The sequence below is a fragment of the Syngnathus typhle genome, linkage group LG6, assembly GCF_033458585.1.
Source record: "Syngnathus typhle isolate RoL2023-S1 ecotype Sweden linkage group LG6, RoL_Styp_1.0, whole genome shotgun sequence".
Lineage (NCBI taxonomy): Eukaryota > Metazoa > Chordata > Actinopteri > Syngnathiformes > Syngnathidae > Syngnathus > Syngnathus typhle.
This window is the reverse complement of record NC_083743.1, coordinates 11,942,774-11,956,968: the sequence shown is the minus strand read 5'-3', so window position 1 is coordinate 11,956,968 and position 14,195 is coordinate 11,942,774. Positions and strand designations below refer to the sequence as shown.

The window sequence follows — 14,195 nt, the reverse complement described above, 5'->3', positions numbered from 1 at the left end:
TCACCTGGAGTACTCGCCAAGTCACTCATTGGAGGTTCAACGGTGCATGGTTCCTGAGGTCCACTATCAGGACAAACTTTCTCAGCGCTGACAACAGGTTGCAGATTGTCTTCAGGCTCGGAAATGTCCGACTTGGACTTCTCGGTGTCACTGCGAGCCATGGACACGGCTACCTCGGTCTGGATCATCTTGTTTATTTTGCCTGTAAGTGAAAGACATTAGTCTTTTGATATCACTGACAATACCAGCTAAGTCTGGCCTTAGTGTACCTCTCCTCCTTGGTTGATCCTGGAGCCTCAAGGAATAAATATTGTGTATATCCAACTCTCTTTTTATGTCCTGTTTGAATAAACAACATATGCTTAATCATCACTTGTGTGGGATTCAAAGAAAAGTGCCAGAATTGGAAAAAAATATATTACCCGAGTTTCCTTGGATAACTCATAAACTTGTGTTTGTAGACAGAAAGATGTTTTTCTGGCCGAGGTGATTTTCCTATGCTCTGATGCTGCTTGGCGATTGATTGAGCCTTGAAGCAATTTGTTACACTTTTCCAAATCCTGTAAAATATCAATCGAACGTAATAACTACAAAGAAAACTGCTGTGTTGTTCTACATGCAACGTAGCCAGATATGTCAGAGAAAACACTGAGTAGCTAGCTAAGGAGTTTAGTGGCTTCATCGCATAAATAAATTCAGATTTCCAATTTACTCGTTTGTAGCAGGGCTTGAGCAAACCCATTAAATCACCATTAAGTCCAAGTTGTTCCATGCCGCGCTACAGCCACCGCAGAAAGAAAATATGTGCAAGATCGGCGCCATTGGTCATTCAACTGCATTGCTAGTGACGCTTTCCAGGATGTACTTGGTACAATGGTAAACTGGTAGCCACTTATTGCCAAAGAAACAGGGTAGTGACCTTGACAGGCGTATGGAGGTTTGTTGGATGACCTTAAGGGCACACATGGTTGCCTCCTAATAATTCTGCCTGGCAACAAGTAGGCGTTCAAATGTAACCTGTACAAAATACCCTTGAACTGAAACTGATATAATATCCCAGCTAGGTGAACTGCACCTGGAAATCTAAAAGTTAAAAAAAGTACATGAGACAATAACATTCATCAGCAACCTTGAGGCCATTAATTGGTCTGGTACTACCTCGTCCTGTTTCGTAACATACATTTATTCGCTTGTCTTTCTCCTGCAGCTCTATGGACACCTCAGTCAACTTGTGAGACAGCTCGTCCTTCGCCGGCAAGGTCTGCTCCTTGATGACCCTCTGCTGGAGCTGATGTATCCTATCTTTAACATTGCTCAATTCCTTCTCTGTGACCTGAAGCTTCCAGGCCAAGTTGTTACGACAGGTGCGCGTACCACAGAGCAACTTTTGCAAACCTTGGACCTCACCGTCATTCTGATTTAGTACCTAGGAGGAACGGTTTATTGTGGATTTGTACAAACAGATCAGTTTCAATACAAACACCTCCAGCCAAAGTTTCCTTCTTTTTTTTTAAGGTATGATATTCTGAGACATTTCGGATGGAAAATGTCACTAACCTCAGAAACACCCTCCTCAGAGTCTTGGAATTGCTGCAGTGCAACTGTGTGGCGATGCTGAACTTTTTTCAACAGCTTGGTCTCTGTCTTGACTTCGACCAGTTGCAGCTTCAGGTCATAGTTCTGGTTTTTCAACTCGTTAATGCTGTTTGAGTACGACGAATGGATTTTGGTCTTTACAGGAGTATTAATTGGAGGCAACTTCAGCTTAATTTCTGAAAAATATATTCATATTTTGTATACACACACGCACACATATATATATATATATATATATATATATATATATGTCAGTTATCACTTTACTCATGTCACCAAACACACACAAATCTGTCTTTGTTATGCATGAGAATCGCTAAATTAGTTATTTGAATAGCTGACAGAGAAAGCATGTAGTTGAGCTAATATCTCTTGAAATAAAATGTTAACTTGGGAAGGGCTTCATTGTAATATAATCGTTTAATTTTTCAGACGCTTGAGTGGGTGTGACAGGGTTGCATTAAACACAGCAAAACATACTATGTGACAAATATCTCAAAAGGAAGATTAAGTTTAAATGCTCGCGTTCTGTTGTTGTTTAGTAATAGTATTAAATAAATGGTCAGATATGTTGGAAATTTACCCATTGAGTTTGAAGCGAGACGTAGCATGTCAAACTACACTGTAATAACGTGTAAAATGAACATACCTTCAGTTTTTTTATAGGAATTATAGGGATTATATTTCTTGTCCGGAGCAGCTTTGTGCGTCTGTGTTTTGTTTTGAAAGACCACGGTGCGTGCCTGTGGGTTGAGTTTCGGCAGAGAGCCCGATTGCGCGTTGCTTTTGCCTCCTGCAGTTTCAACCCGTGTCTTGACTGAAAAGGCCCTCTGACTCATCCTCATCGCCTTGTCGCAGACCTTTTCTCACCGGGAAAGGGCACATCGAACCGAAAGAGGAGGCCCGTAAACGGCATTGCATCGAGCGGAGCATACGTCAAGGCTGTGACAGGCCGAAGGCGATTTGAGTGCCGCTTTCATTGACGCCAACGATGACGCCACGATGCTCATATCAGAGCACAGAGGCAGACGACACCGACAGACATACAGCTGGACGACAGGCGTGACGTCAACGTTGGTGGACTGAGTTAATGTTGGCCAAAGTTTCTCAGTGGATGTGCAGTTCAAATGCCAGCCGGCGGATGGAAAGAAAAGCTCTTAATTTTACGAACAGATAAATAATATATGCAGAAAGGAAGTAGTATTTGTACGTCGTCACTCTAGTTTTTGCAGGTAGCTGCTGATCATCCATTTCGGTTTGCTTTAAATACTTTGTAGTCGATTAGTGGAGCATTCGTATGCATTACAGCATTAAAATATAATGAAGGCACTCTTCCTGCATTGGTTCAATAAAACAACAGACGTGAATATGTTCTTATTTGAAATGTCATCTTGTGGTTATGAAGTGCGTGGTTCGTATACATGCCTCCCAGTAGCACTAGTGAAAAATTGTGGACTCCTCCATATTTGTTAATCCCTGATTTCGTCTTCAATTAACATGTTTACTTTTATGTATAATTTATGCTTTGTAACATGCAGAACTGCACTTTAAGAAAAAAAAGTATGTAATGATGCAATTAACATATTTTGGACATGTTAGATATAAAAACAAATACCTAAATGCAGATGTAGGAAGCGTTATTAAAAATGCAAATTTTATTTGTTCGTGCACCACGACAGGAAGCTCAAGCACCACACTGGGAGTTACATGATCTAGTCTTATTAAAAATATATATTTTTTAAATAGCATACTATGAGACTGTTGTAAAACTCCTCTGCTTTATTATTTGTTTAAAAAAACTACAACAGCAATGTGCAAAAATAATTTGTGGTACAGAAAGTGCAACCATAAATACAATCACATAAATATAATCTAGAATGTAGAAAAACATTAATAAAGAAAATACAATTTCAAGCAAATATCTGTCTCACTCAACTGACATAGGGTGGAAATATGGTTTAAAAAATACATATAAAACAAATGTGCAAAAGCTTCAGTAATTTCTTTTAAAATAATAATCGACCTTAACACAAACACAGTTTTTCTGTAGTGTAGGCTGCATCAGTATTTTGCATTATGCAACCATATGTAACCAATCAAATGAATAAACAACTATCTAACATTTTAATCTAGTGGACCTTTTTTAGAATTACAAAAGTTTGGTTGAACATTTTGGTGTATAAAACGTTCAATTATTTTACAGTGAACTTCAACTGGGTGTGACAAACAGCTTGAAGCATGCATGATTGGCCTCTGTGCAAGCGAGTCTGTTTTCTCAAAGCGACCTTATATCTCTCGTTTTTTCAGAGCAAGGGAGGAACAGGAACCAAGGAATGCTTTTTTTTTTTTTAAGAAAATTACGTTATGTCTATCACAGATGGGTTTGAACATATCCACGACAATAAACATGAGATCACTGTACTTATTGTTTTTCAATTTGATTGGTTACATTTATGGGCTGCAAGGGTTTTAAAAATATTTACTCACGTAATTAAAACATTTTTTAAATAACCAACGGCACAAGATGAACCCGTTTTCACAGCAGCATTTGAATAGCCGAAAGGCTCGCTTGTGAATGCAAAAGATTGCATTTGTCACAATCTACCAATTCCAACTGGTAGTGTTACTCCTCTGGAGTCTTCCACTCCAGTGCTGAAGATGGTAATAATGCGCATTGCATAGTGATTTCATGATTGATTCCTTGGTCCACGTCATACCTCTCCACAGTTTCATTGAAATTAATTTGGTAGTTTTTTGCATTATCCTGCTCTCAAACAAACCAGGACGTTGCATGTAAACAAACCAAGAAGTTCATGAATGAAGTCATAATATACTTATATACAATTAAAGGCCCTCAAGTGCCTTTACACATCCCAGAAAAGCAATGGAGCCAACTGGGTCAATAAAGAAAGATATTTGCATATTTACCGCTGACACAACTCAACAGAGAGCCAGGACAAAAGAGACACAAAAAAAATAAGGGTTCAATTGTCCGTTACTGTTGCTTTAAGTCCACACTGAGGTTTCATTATGTTTTGAATCTAAATCTGAGCTATCGCTGGCGGCATCCGGTGGGCTCGTCTGTTCGTCGCTCAGGTAGATGTCTTCTTCCATTTCCACAGAACGCTTCCGATTGCGACAGTAAAGGGTTTCCTCTTTTAATGGCATGTTTGGCCCTTTATGATACCTGTGGTGCACGCCACTGTGGGCTGGCTTGCCCATATGCAGGTTCTTAGTAACTGGGGTGAAGTTGTATTTACGTCGATTTTTAGGCCGTGAGCATCGTTTTGGTTCACGTGTTGTTAGCATCTTAGGATCGTTCAGAATGCTGGACAAAGTGCATTTTCTGTATGTCCTAATGTCTTTCTGATCTCCTTTCTCCTTCCTCTTTTGCTGTTTTACCTCAACAATCACCAGCTCCTCATCATTGTTCTCCTCCAGCAGCTTATCTCCTAACCCTTCCTCCTGCCTCTTCACCACCACTTCTCTCTTATCCACTGTTTTCATCTCCTCTACCTCTTGCCTCTCCTCTACATTTTGCCTCTTCTCTACCTCTTGCCTCTCCTCTACATTTTGCCTCTTCTCTACCTCTTGCCTCTCCTCTACATTTTGCCTCTTCTCTACCTCTTGCCTCTCCTCTACATTTTGCCTCTTCTCTACCTCTTGCCTCTCTTCTGCCACTTCCCACTTTTCCACTTCCCTCTCTAAGAATTTACTCTCCTCTATATCTTCCTTCACTGTCTCCTCTACCTCTACATTATCCTTTGTATCTTCTACCTCATTTTCTCCTTGTTCCTCTTCCACCTGCTTCACCTCTTCCTCTCCCCTCTCCTCCTCATTTGTGTCCTCACCCACACTATCCTCCTGCTCCTCACAAACCTCCTCCTCTTCCTTCTCTTCTTCCTCATCGTCCCACCTCTCCTCCTCCCAGTTGTCCTCCTTTTGTTCTTCCCCATAATCCCACTTCACCACCTCATTCTCCTCTTCCGCCTTTTTCTCCTCTTCCTCCTCCTCTTCTTCTTCCTCCTCCTCCTCTTCCTCCTCCTCTTCCTCCTCCTCCTCCTCTTCCTCGTCACCTGTTGTTTCCTTAAATGTCTCCTCTAACAGAGTTTCTTCTGACTTGTGCTGTTTTCCACCAGTTACCTTATTCCCCCCCCTATTTTGGTCCATTCGATTATCTCTGTAATTTTGCCCATTCCGCAGCTCCTTTTCCTCCTTCCTTTCGCTGTTGTTTCCGTCATACCTCCCCCCACCTCTATCTTTATTCCCCTTTCCCCCCTCATCATCATAATCATCTTCATCCCTTCTCCTCTGCTTTTCCTCATCATCTTCCTCCTCATTCTCCTCTGACTCCTTTGTATCTTCTGATGAGTCCTGTCTTTCCTCGTTGGGGTAATGGGTATCCCCAGTGGCTGAAACTAACAAATGTATTTTTGTAAATGCACTTAGTTTTGTGACCTTTTTAAAGTTCGCCATTATTATTCAAATGATACTTTCAATAATTCCTGATAATACTGCATAATCAACTCATTCACAGATTTAAAAAAAAATCTTTCTTCTACATTTTTAATGTGATTCAATATTAATTTGACTGCTCACTTTGCTTCAGCCTAATGTGCTATTTCTTCACTGTCATTCTGCTTTTAATACATTTAATTGTTTCCAGTAAAACGTGAGTGCTTCGTAGGCACTGGTAAATGTAGCGCAGTATTATCACTATTATTAATATCATTACTCATTCTAAATACATAATGTGCAATTTTTCGGTCTGCCTGGTAAGGGTATTAACCAATTTAAAAAATTATTAGGTGGCTCACCTGTATTTATATCAGAAGGCCTGCGGCTATTCCCTCTCCTTTGTTGAGTTGTACGTGAATTGGGTGGGATATCATCCTGGAAAACATAAATCACTCTCATTAATTTCTTGACACAACTTGACAATTATTGTTTTTGATACCTGCATCCGCAAAAACCATTATATAAACGAGCCAAAAATCAAACACTGTAATTATTTAAATGACTTACTGAGCTGTTGGTGCTCTGCCACCTTGGAAACTTCTCATCAGTCTCCGAAAAGTCTGACTTGACCTGATTGTCACCGTCACTCATTGATGAGGTATATTCCTCCCGTTGGACCACCTTGCTTTGTTTGACTGCAAATCACAAGTTTGTATCAAACAGCACAGCCAACTAACGGTGTCAAAAACAGTCAAGCTTGGTCTTTATGGAAATGTACCTTTTCTTCCATGTTTTCGTGATCGAACAGTATTCATATTATTTGTCTCTGAGTCTCTCTTTCTGTCCATCTTGAATAAAGAATTATATAACAAAAATATAAATTATATGACACCCCATCGTTGTTTTTAATAATGAAACCGTACAGTAACCACACTTCTTTCAAATTACTTGAGGTTTCTTGGAAAATCCAGAAACTGTGCTTTGTAGTCCGAGAGGCATCTCATTGTTCTTGGATATCTTTTTGTATTCTGTCGCTACTTGCCGATCGAGTGCTCCTTGAAGCAATACGTTACTCTTCTCCAATAACTGCAATGCAGAATGAAATAAGAAATCAAATAAAGAAGTCATACCTAAGATTGTTACAATTTGCACTGACCATGATTATATCTACTAATACTCTCATCTATTACCATTAGTACATGGAAACATTCAGACAATTTTGAAGATGAACAAACACATTCGGATTCTTTTATGGTCGCGAAAGAGCAAATCAGACGCCCAACTGCATCACTTGATGCCATATTAGTCACATTCAAAATGTCCAAAAAAGACTGAGATGATTGAAACAGTTTAACAAAATCTGCACAATTATGTTATTCATACTCCTAAATCTATAGAGTTGTGTTTTCAGAATTTATTTTCAAACATGTATATGACATACCTGTATCCTCCTGTCTTTCTCCTCCAGCTGTATGGTGAACTCAGTGAGCCTGCGTATGAGTTCCTCCTTCTCCAGTAAATTGGGATTCTGGTTGACCCTCCACTGGAGGTGACTAATTCTGTCTTTACAGTCCATCAACTCCCTCTCTGTGGTTTGCAGCTTCCTTACAAGCTTATCACGACTCGAGCGAGTCTCGGCCAGCAACTTGCGCAAAGCTTTCACTTCGTTTTTGTGCTGTTCTTGTATCTAGAAAATCCAAGGAGATGTCTGGGAATATAGACAATTTTTGCACACACATCTGCATATTTGAAGCCATGCTGAAAAACAACTGAGAGTGGTCGCCAGTCAATTACAGGGCACATTTCAAGACAAGACAGTGTGTGCCTAAAAACTACAAGCTTCTGGTATTCCAAACTTTATTTAATTCGTCTTACTACAAGCAAAGCCATGTCTCACCTACTCTGATCGAGCATCCTTTTTGAGCAGTTATCAGCTTGATATAGAAAACGCCACCCACCTGAGCAATGCTCCCTTCTAAATCTTGGTATTGCTGCAGTGCCACCGTGTGGCGATGCAGAACATTCTTCAACAGTTTGTTCTCATTCTTGGACTCTTTCAGTTGCTGTTGAAGCACATAATTCTGGTTCTTAAGTTCCTTCATGTTGTTTGTTGACAGCTCTCTCAACTTTGTGGGGTCCCTGATTGGTGGCAACTTCAGCTTCGCGGCTAAACGCGTCATATGATAATTAATGACGGAATCAAATGTATCAAGAAGTGCACCGTGTTTCATGGAATACCTTCACTTCGCCTGTAAGGATTCAGTTTGTCCTCTTGGCCTTTGTATCCATATGACTTAGTTTGCAAAGAGCGTTGGCCGGTGAGAAGTCTGGGCAGAGCGCATGGTTGGGCTGGGTCTCTCATGCACCTTGCACCATCCCCATCGCCACCCGGTTTCGGTGCAAAGTCCCGCGCGTTCACACTCATCGCTCCCTTGCAGCTTTTCCCTCCCCTTTAAAGACGCATTGCAAAAAATACAACGCAGACGCAAGAGTTGCAGCCAGACGCCAATGAAAATACACGGCTAACGTTACATGGCTGTGAAGCTCCAAATCTAACTTCAGTGTCGCTTTTAATGACGCAATCGGTTGTAACCTCATATCAGAGCACAGATAAGGACGACGCCTATTTTTATTACAGGTGGACGACGCGGGCGACATCATACAAGTAGTATGATGTCAACAATTGGCAGATGGGCGCGGCGACAACGCCCTCTATCCTCAATTATACGGCATGGGCTACCTGTTAAATTATGATCAGACGTGTTTGCGTTCATTTATTTCTCGACAGTACTGTCAATGTGTTACGCTTTTGAGTAAAATCTCAACATTAACCAAACATTTTCTATGACCTTTACTGGTGAATTTAATTTCAAGTTTCCTACACTTTTGAATGCACGTGTCCAGCTGTTCAACGTTTTCCTGCAAATTTGGAAAACTTGTTCATTAACACGGCAATTGCAAATGTAGGTCAATTGCAAATGGTCCCATTCATCATGCTTTTTTTTTTTCTCAGAACTGCAGGTAGAACAGAAAATACTGCTACTGTTGGACATGTACATTCAAATGTTTAAGACTCAGTTGAAGTTCACCTGCATATTAGATTCAAATCAAACCAATTCACTGAAGTTTCATACTAAAGCTGAATACCCCCATTTTTAGTAGTGTGTTTTTCATTACCTGCATGGTAACTTTGTAATTTGTTCACTTGTAAGGAAGTCCCAAATGTGAATGTTGGCTCAAGCCTTCTTGTGTAAAGTTTGAATTATTATTTTTGCTTGCTTTTAAGGGATTTCTTCAGGTTTTGGGTTCATTTAAAATGGAATTGTCCATAGATGTGAATGTGAGTCTGAATAGTCAATTGTCAATATGTACCTTGAGTCTAAGTCGTAGTCCGCCTTTCAACGGGAATAGGCTCCAGCTCGCCCGTGATCTCAACTAGTTAATTGCCGAAAACGGACGGATACTGGACAGATTAAGTATTTTCATTGTATGTTAGCACATTATCAGATTGATTAAATTATTTTGGGCATGCCATGTAATGGATCTGTTGTTGATATTTAAGGTTGGGACCAGACACTTTCTGATTGCAATGTTTGTTTCATTTTGGGTTCTACGGTTATCACAATTTCTCTCTTTGCCATCTTGGTCACTGTGTGTTTGTGTCATAAAAAACACAACATGCACATGCATACTGAATTTGTGCACTGGGAAAGTCTAGCAAACAGCATGGTGAAAATATTTGCGTGAGCGGGCTAGACTAGCCGAGTTAGATTATGAGTATTACACCACGTGTGTGAAAATTTAGACCTAGTTCCAGCGAGCGTAAAGTTTAGTCTACTTTCAGCCATGCGCCAAATGGTTAGACGCACCGAGGTTGTGTAAAAGTAAAATGCCTGTCGGAATGCCTAGCATGGCACAGAGCGGTTTGCCAAATTTCCCAACACGCAAAACAAGACTTGCATAAATTTGCCTGCAAATATAAAGTCCATTCATTAAATCCCTTTGAATGCTAATTGAGCTGAAGTGGCAAGAAGACATTTTGCAAGTTGTAATAAATGAGGGTTTTTAAGTTTTATTTTAGTTTTTAGGCATATTTATACAAAAGCATTTATGGGAAAAAATGTGTGACGTCCCACAGAACTAACACGTTGAGTTGACAAGCCACCATATGAAGTTCATGACATGTCAGTCTGCTCTTACGTAAAATAAAAACTATCACAAATTAGGTTGACAATCACTGCTAAAATAATAACCACAAGTAAAATAAAGAGAGACAATAGCGACTTACTTTTCTTACTGAGGAGCTGGCAACATTGGTCAAAAAACAGAACGTGTACCACCAGGAGACTGTCAACATGATTTAAAGAAGAAAAAAACAAATCAGGAAGAGTCTAGTAGTCATCCTCTTCTGCATTGTGGCCTGCTTTCTTTGTTGGTGCTTTTCCATGTGTCCGACTCTCGAGTGACTTCTGGTCTAAGCCGCTGTAGGCTGGTTTCCCCAAGTGCAGATTTGTAGTTGCTGGTGTGAACACATACTTAAGACAGAAATGGGTGCGCTTGGGTATTTCTCTGGGTGACAGTTGGTCCATAGCGTCAGCAAAGATGCTAGAGCTTAGACTATTTTGCGTGCCTATCCAATCCTCCTCCTCCTCCTCCTCCTCCTCCTCCTCCTCTTCTTCTATGGCCACCCTTGAGGCATCTGTTACGTCCTTTCGTTCACTACAGTCTCCTGCCATTTGGTGATCAGGGATTTCCTTCAAGTCTGAAAGTTGTTTGTGAAGGTAGAATGCAAATAGTCAATCCAAAAGTAACAAAAAACTTCAGGTGTATTGAGCACAGTGCAATAATGGCAGCATTTGTGGCTTACCAGTAAATTTCTGACGTTCTTCTTTAAGCCTCCTCCTTGTCAAAGACATTCCTGGTGCACTATCCTGGAAAACAGTCAACAAGAATCAGCTTTTTTTTTCCTTAAGGTATTCTCTGCACAAAATGACTGGAACACAACGTATATAATAGTTTTCAAATGTTCTTTGAATCGCATACTCCGCTGGGTGATCTCAGCCATTTTTGCAGCTCATCGTCAGGCTTAGGAACATCTGCCTTGACCAAACTCTCATCCGCAGTCAATGGAGATGCTACTTCTTCAGTCTGGACGATCTTGTCCAATGTTTCTGCAAATCAAAAATGAGCCTTAGACCTAATAACATCAGCCAAGTGTGTTAACCAAACATACCTTTTTTGCTTGCCAAATGTTCAAATCGCAGACCAGGTAGATTGTGGTGTTCCAGTTCATTTTTCCGTTCCTGTTTGAATAAAATGATACAAATATACTATTTCAAAAACCTTAGGATTAGTTTTTGCAGCATGATCTATATGAAAGTATACATCCCAATAAATGCTGTTATTGTGGTATCTATAATGTGAAACACACAACTTGCTCTAGCTTACTTGAATTGCTCGAGTTAACGCATAGACTCGTGCTTGCAGACAGTAGAACACATCGCTGGTCTTGGATAGCTTTTTTTGCTCTGCTGCTACGTGTCGATGGAGTGTGCTTTGAAGCAGCTTGTTATTCTTCTCTAGCTCCTGTAACAAATTATTAAACAGGAATAAATAACCCAAATTGTCCTTCAAACATTGCTTAACATGATGAGCGCGCCTGTTGCCAACAATGTTTTTCTGGAAGCAGCGAAAAAGAAAGGCTTCAAAATGGAGCAAGACAGTGGGTATAAAATAAGGCTTTACTTGTTTTAATGTGCCACCACTGATATACAGTACATTTCTGTTTCCATGACTTAGGTAAATATACTGTAAATTATCCTCCAGCAACTACAATTCTGTTATTTCACCATTAGGTGACTTTTAAGACACTTAATGGGTGCTAGTATTAAATAGTTTACAGACCCAGTGACATCATCACATAATTATTAGCCATGTGAAGTGTACTTGATGACATGGTCTCCTTAAAAACAGCAGCTGAGTTCATCACTTTTCATAAGGAACACACAGAGTTTTAAGTTACCAACTGTGTTTCCTCATTCAATAACAATCTCATTCTGGATGACTGACAATATTCATAGCCTACTAGTTTATGGTGATAAGTGATTGAAAGTTATTCTACCCATCACACACATTCTATAGTGCTGATGTACAGTCAGGTTCAGGTACTCTACCTCCTGAGCCATGCTGCTCCTAAACATACCCATATCCGTTTGTTTTTCTCCTTCAGATCTATGGTGGCCTCATCCAACTTGCGGCTGAGCTCTTCCTTTTCCAGCATGGTCGGATTATGAAAGATCTGCGATTCCAGTTGCAGGATTTTCTTTTTTGAGTCGAACAACTCATTCTCAGAGTCCTGCAGCTTCTTTGCCAGAGTGTCACAGCTGGAGCGAGTCTTCCAGAGCATCTGCCGTATGACATTGACCTCATTGATGTGCTGCTCTTGTATCTATGAAGGGGATGTGTGAGATATTCTGATGAAATTTGCATTTTTGTGAGAAATCATACAAAGTGTCATCTCCAGGTTTCATATTATTTCCAATGTGTCTTCAGTCGGAATGGAATGTGTCACTTAAACTCATGCCACCCCGTTACTCATAACAGAAAAAAACTATATTAACTGCTGCTCCCTCTAAATTGTAGGTTGATCTTTTGTACTAAATGGCCCACCAGGGATCAGCCATGAAATAGTTTGCCAATCCAGCCTTGTTTTACAGCATTAACCTATTTCTAAAATAATTAAGCTAAAGTGTGAGGGAATGGGTGGATATAATGATAAATGTACAACACCCACCTTAGATATATTGCCTTCCAATCTTTGGTATTCCTTCAGTGCCACCGAGTGACGATGTAGAACATTCCTTATCATTTTGGACTGTGTTTTGAATACTACCAACTGTAGCTGCAGGTCACCATTTTGTCGCTTGAGATTTTTAATGTTGGGGTTTGTTGACAATTCGTACGTCTTTGGGTTCACGTTGATTGTAGGTAACTTCTGCCTGTAATCTAAAATTAACGTGTTTTTTCTTTTTATGGGGAGTATTGATATTGAATGTTCCTAATATTGATATTGAAATTCCTAACCGGCGTGACAGCATATACAATACCTCCACTCCTATATGGAACCAGCTTGTCCTCGAAGGATTTGCGTGCATGGTACTTGGTCGGCCCTGAGACTGCAGGCAGAGAATACATTGTAGATGCTTTTCCATTGCGCTTTGCAGCGTTACCTTCCTCTCTTGTCTTCGAGTCCAAGTTTGGCAGGTTCACACTCATCACCTCCTTCCAGTACAAATTACAAATGAAAATGACTACTTTACCCAACACCAAAGCTACCGTACTTCAAAATTGATTGCTTCCAACCCCCGAACCTGACTTAGGCCTTTATGGTGTCATTAAGTCAAAACAAAGGGTGAGGTGAAATATCACTAACAGCTGTAAATGGGTGTGATATCATGTGAGTCACGTGACCACGTTGTTGACGAAAAAGACGCTAAAATTGTTTGGATTTTGAAACAAACAGACGAACCAATCATTTATATTGAAATAATTAGTCATACAACAGAAATATCCATTCATGTAGTTTCTATGCAACTTGTACTGTTAGAGTGGTTCTTAACCTTATTGGAGGTACCGAACCCCACCAGTTTCATATGCGCATTCACCGAACCCGTCTTTAGTGATTATTTTTTTTCTTCAAATTCAAGACATTGTTTATTACTAAATGAGCCATGCATGAACATCACCTTGTTCAAAGAACATAAACACAATGCATGAACTGAAAACAAATCAGTGTGATTTCTGATGTTGCCTTTGCAAGACCAGTTCAGATATGCGTTGTCACGAATTTACACAATAAATCAGGCATGTTTGGACCGCCACAGTGGAGGCACTGCCGAACCCCTGAGACCGAACCCCTAACTGCTGTGCCAATGGGGAGTTGTCATGATGACGAGGGATGGGTACACTTTGAGCCCAAAGTGGTGAAAGCACTTCATCAATAGAATAGATCTTTATTGTCATACATGTACAACGAAATTTAAAAAGTGATTATGAGTAATCCCAACAAAATATAGATGTTTTTGGCATATTGGAATAAATATGTTGAATTGGGGGGGAAAAAAAGAACTGGAAAAGAAAAG

General features: G+C 40.1%; 1 protein-coding gene across 1 annotated transcript; it reads right to left on the bottom strand.

Annotated features, from left to right (window-relative positions):
• Nucleotides 1-3,526: 3,526 nt before the first annotated feature.
• On the bottom strand, nt 3,527-6,879 carry LOC133155839 (ABC transporter F family member 4-like). Its single transcript, XM_061281431.1, has 4 exons — nt 6,833-6,879; nt 6,622-6,749; nt 6,414-6,489; nt 3,527-6,014 (listed from the first exon to the last, which is right to left on the bottom strand). The coding sequence occupies exons 1-4, from the start codon at nt 6,867-6,869 to the stop codon at nt 4,603-4,605; spliced, it is 1,653 nt and encodes a 550-aa protein (XP_061137415.1). The 5' UTR covers nt 6,870-6,879; the 3' UTR covers nt 3,527-4,602.
• Nucleotides 6,880-14,195: the final 7,316 nt, after the last annotated feature.

Excerpts from the sequence above, each read along its gene's own strand:
- LOC133155839 (XM_061281431.1), bottom strand. The coding sequence starts at position 6,869 with ATGAATACTGTTCGATCACGAAAACATGGAAGAAAAG. Across the intron at positions 6,750-6,832 it reads ACGAAAACATGGAAGAAAAG|TCAAACAAAGCAAGGTGGTC; the intron begins GTACATTTCCAT and ends TGTGATTTGCAG. Across the intron at positions 6,015-6,413 it reads GCCTTCTGATATAAATACAG|TTTCAGCCACTGGGGATACC; the intron begins GTGAGCCACCTA and ends TACATTTGTTAG.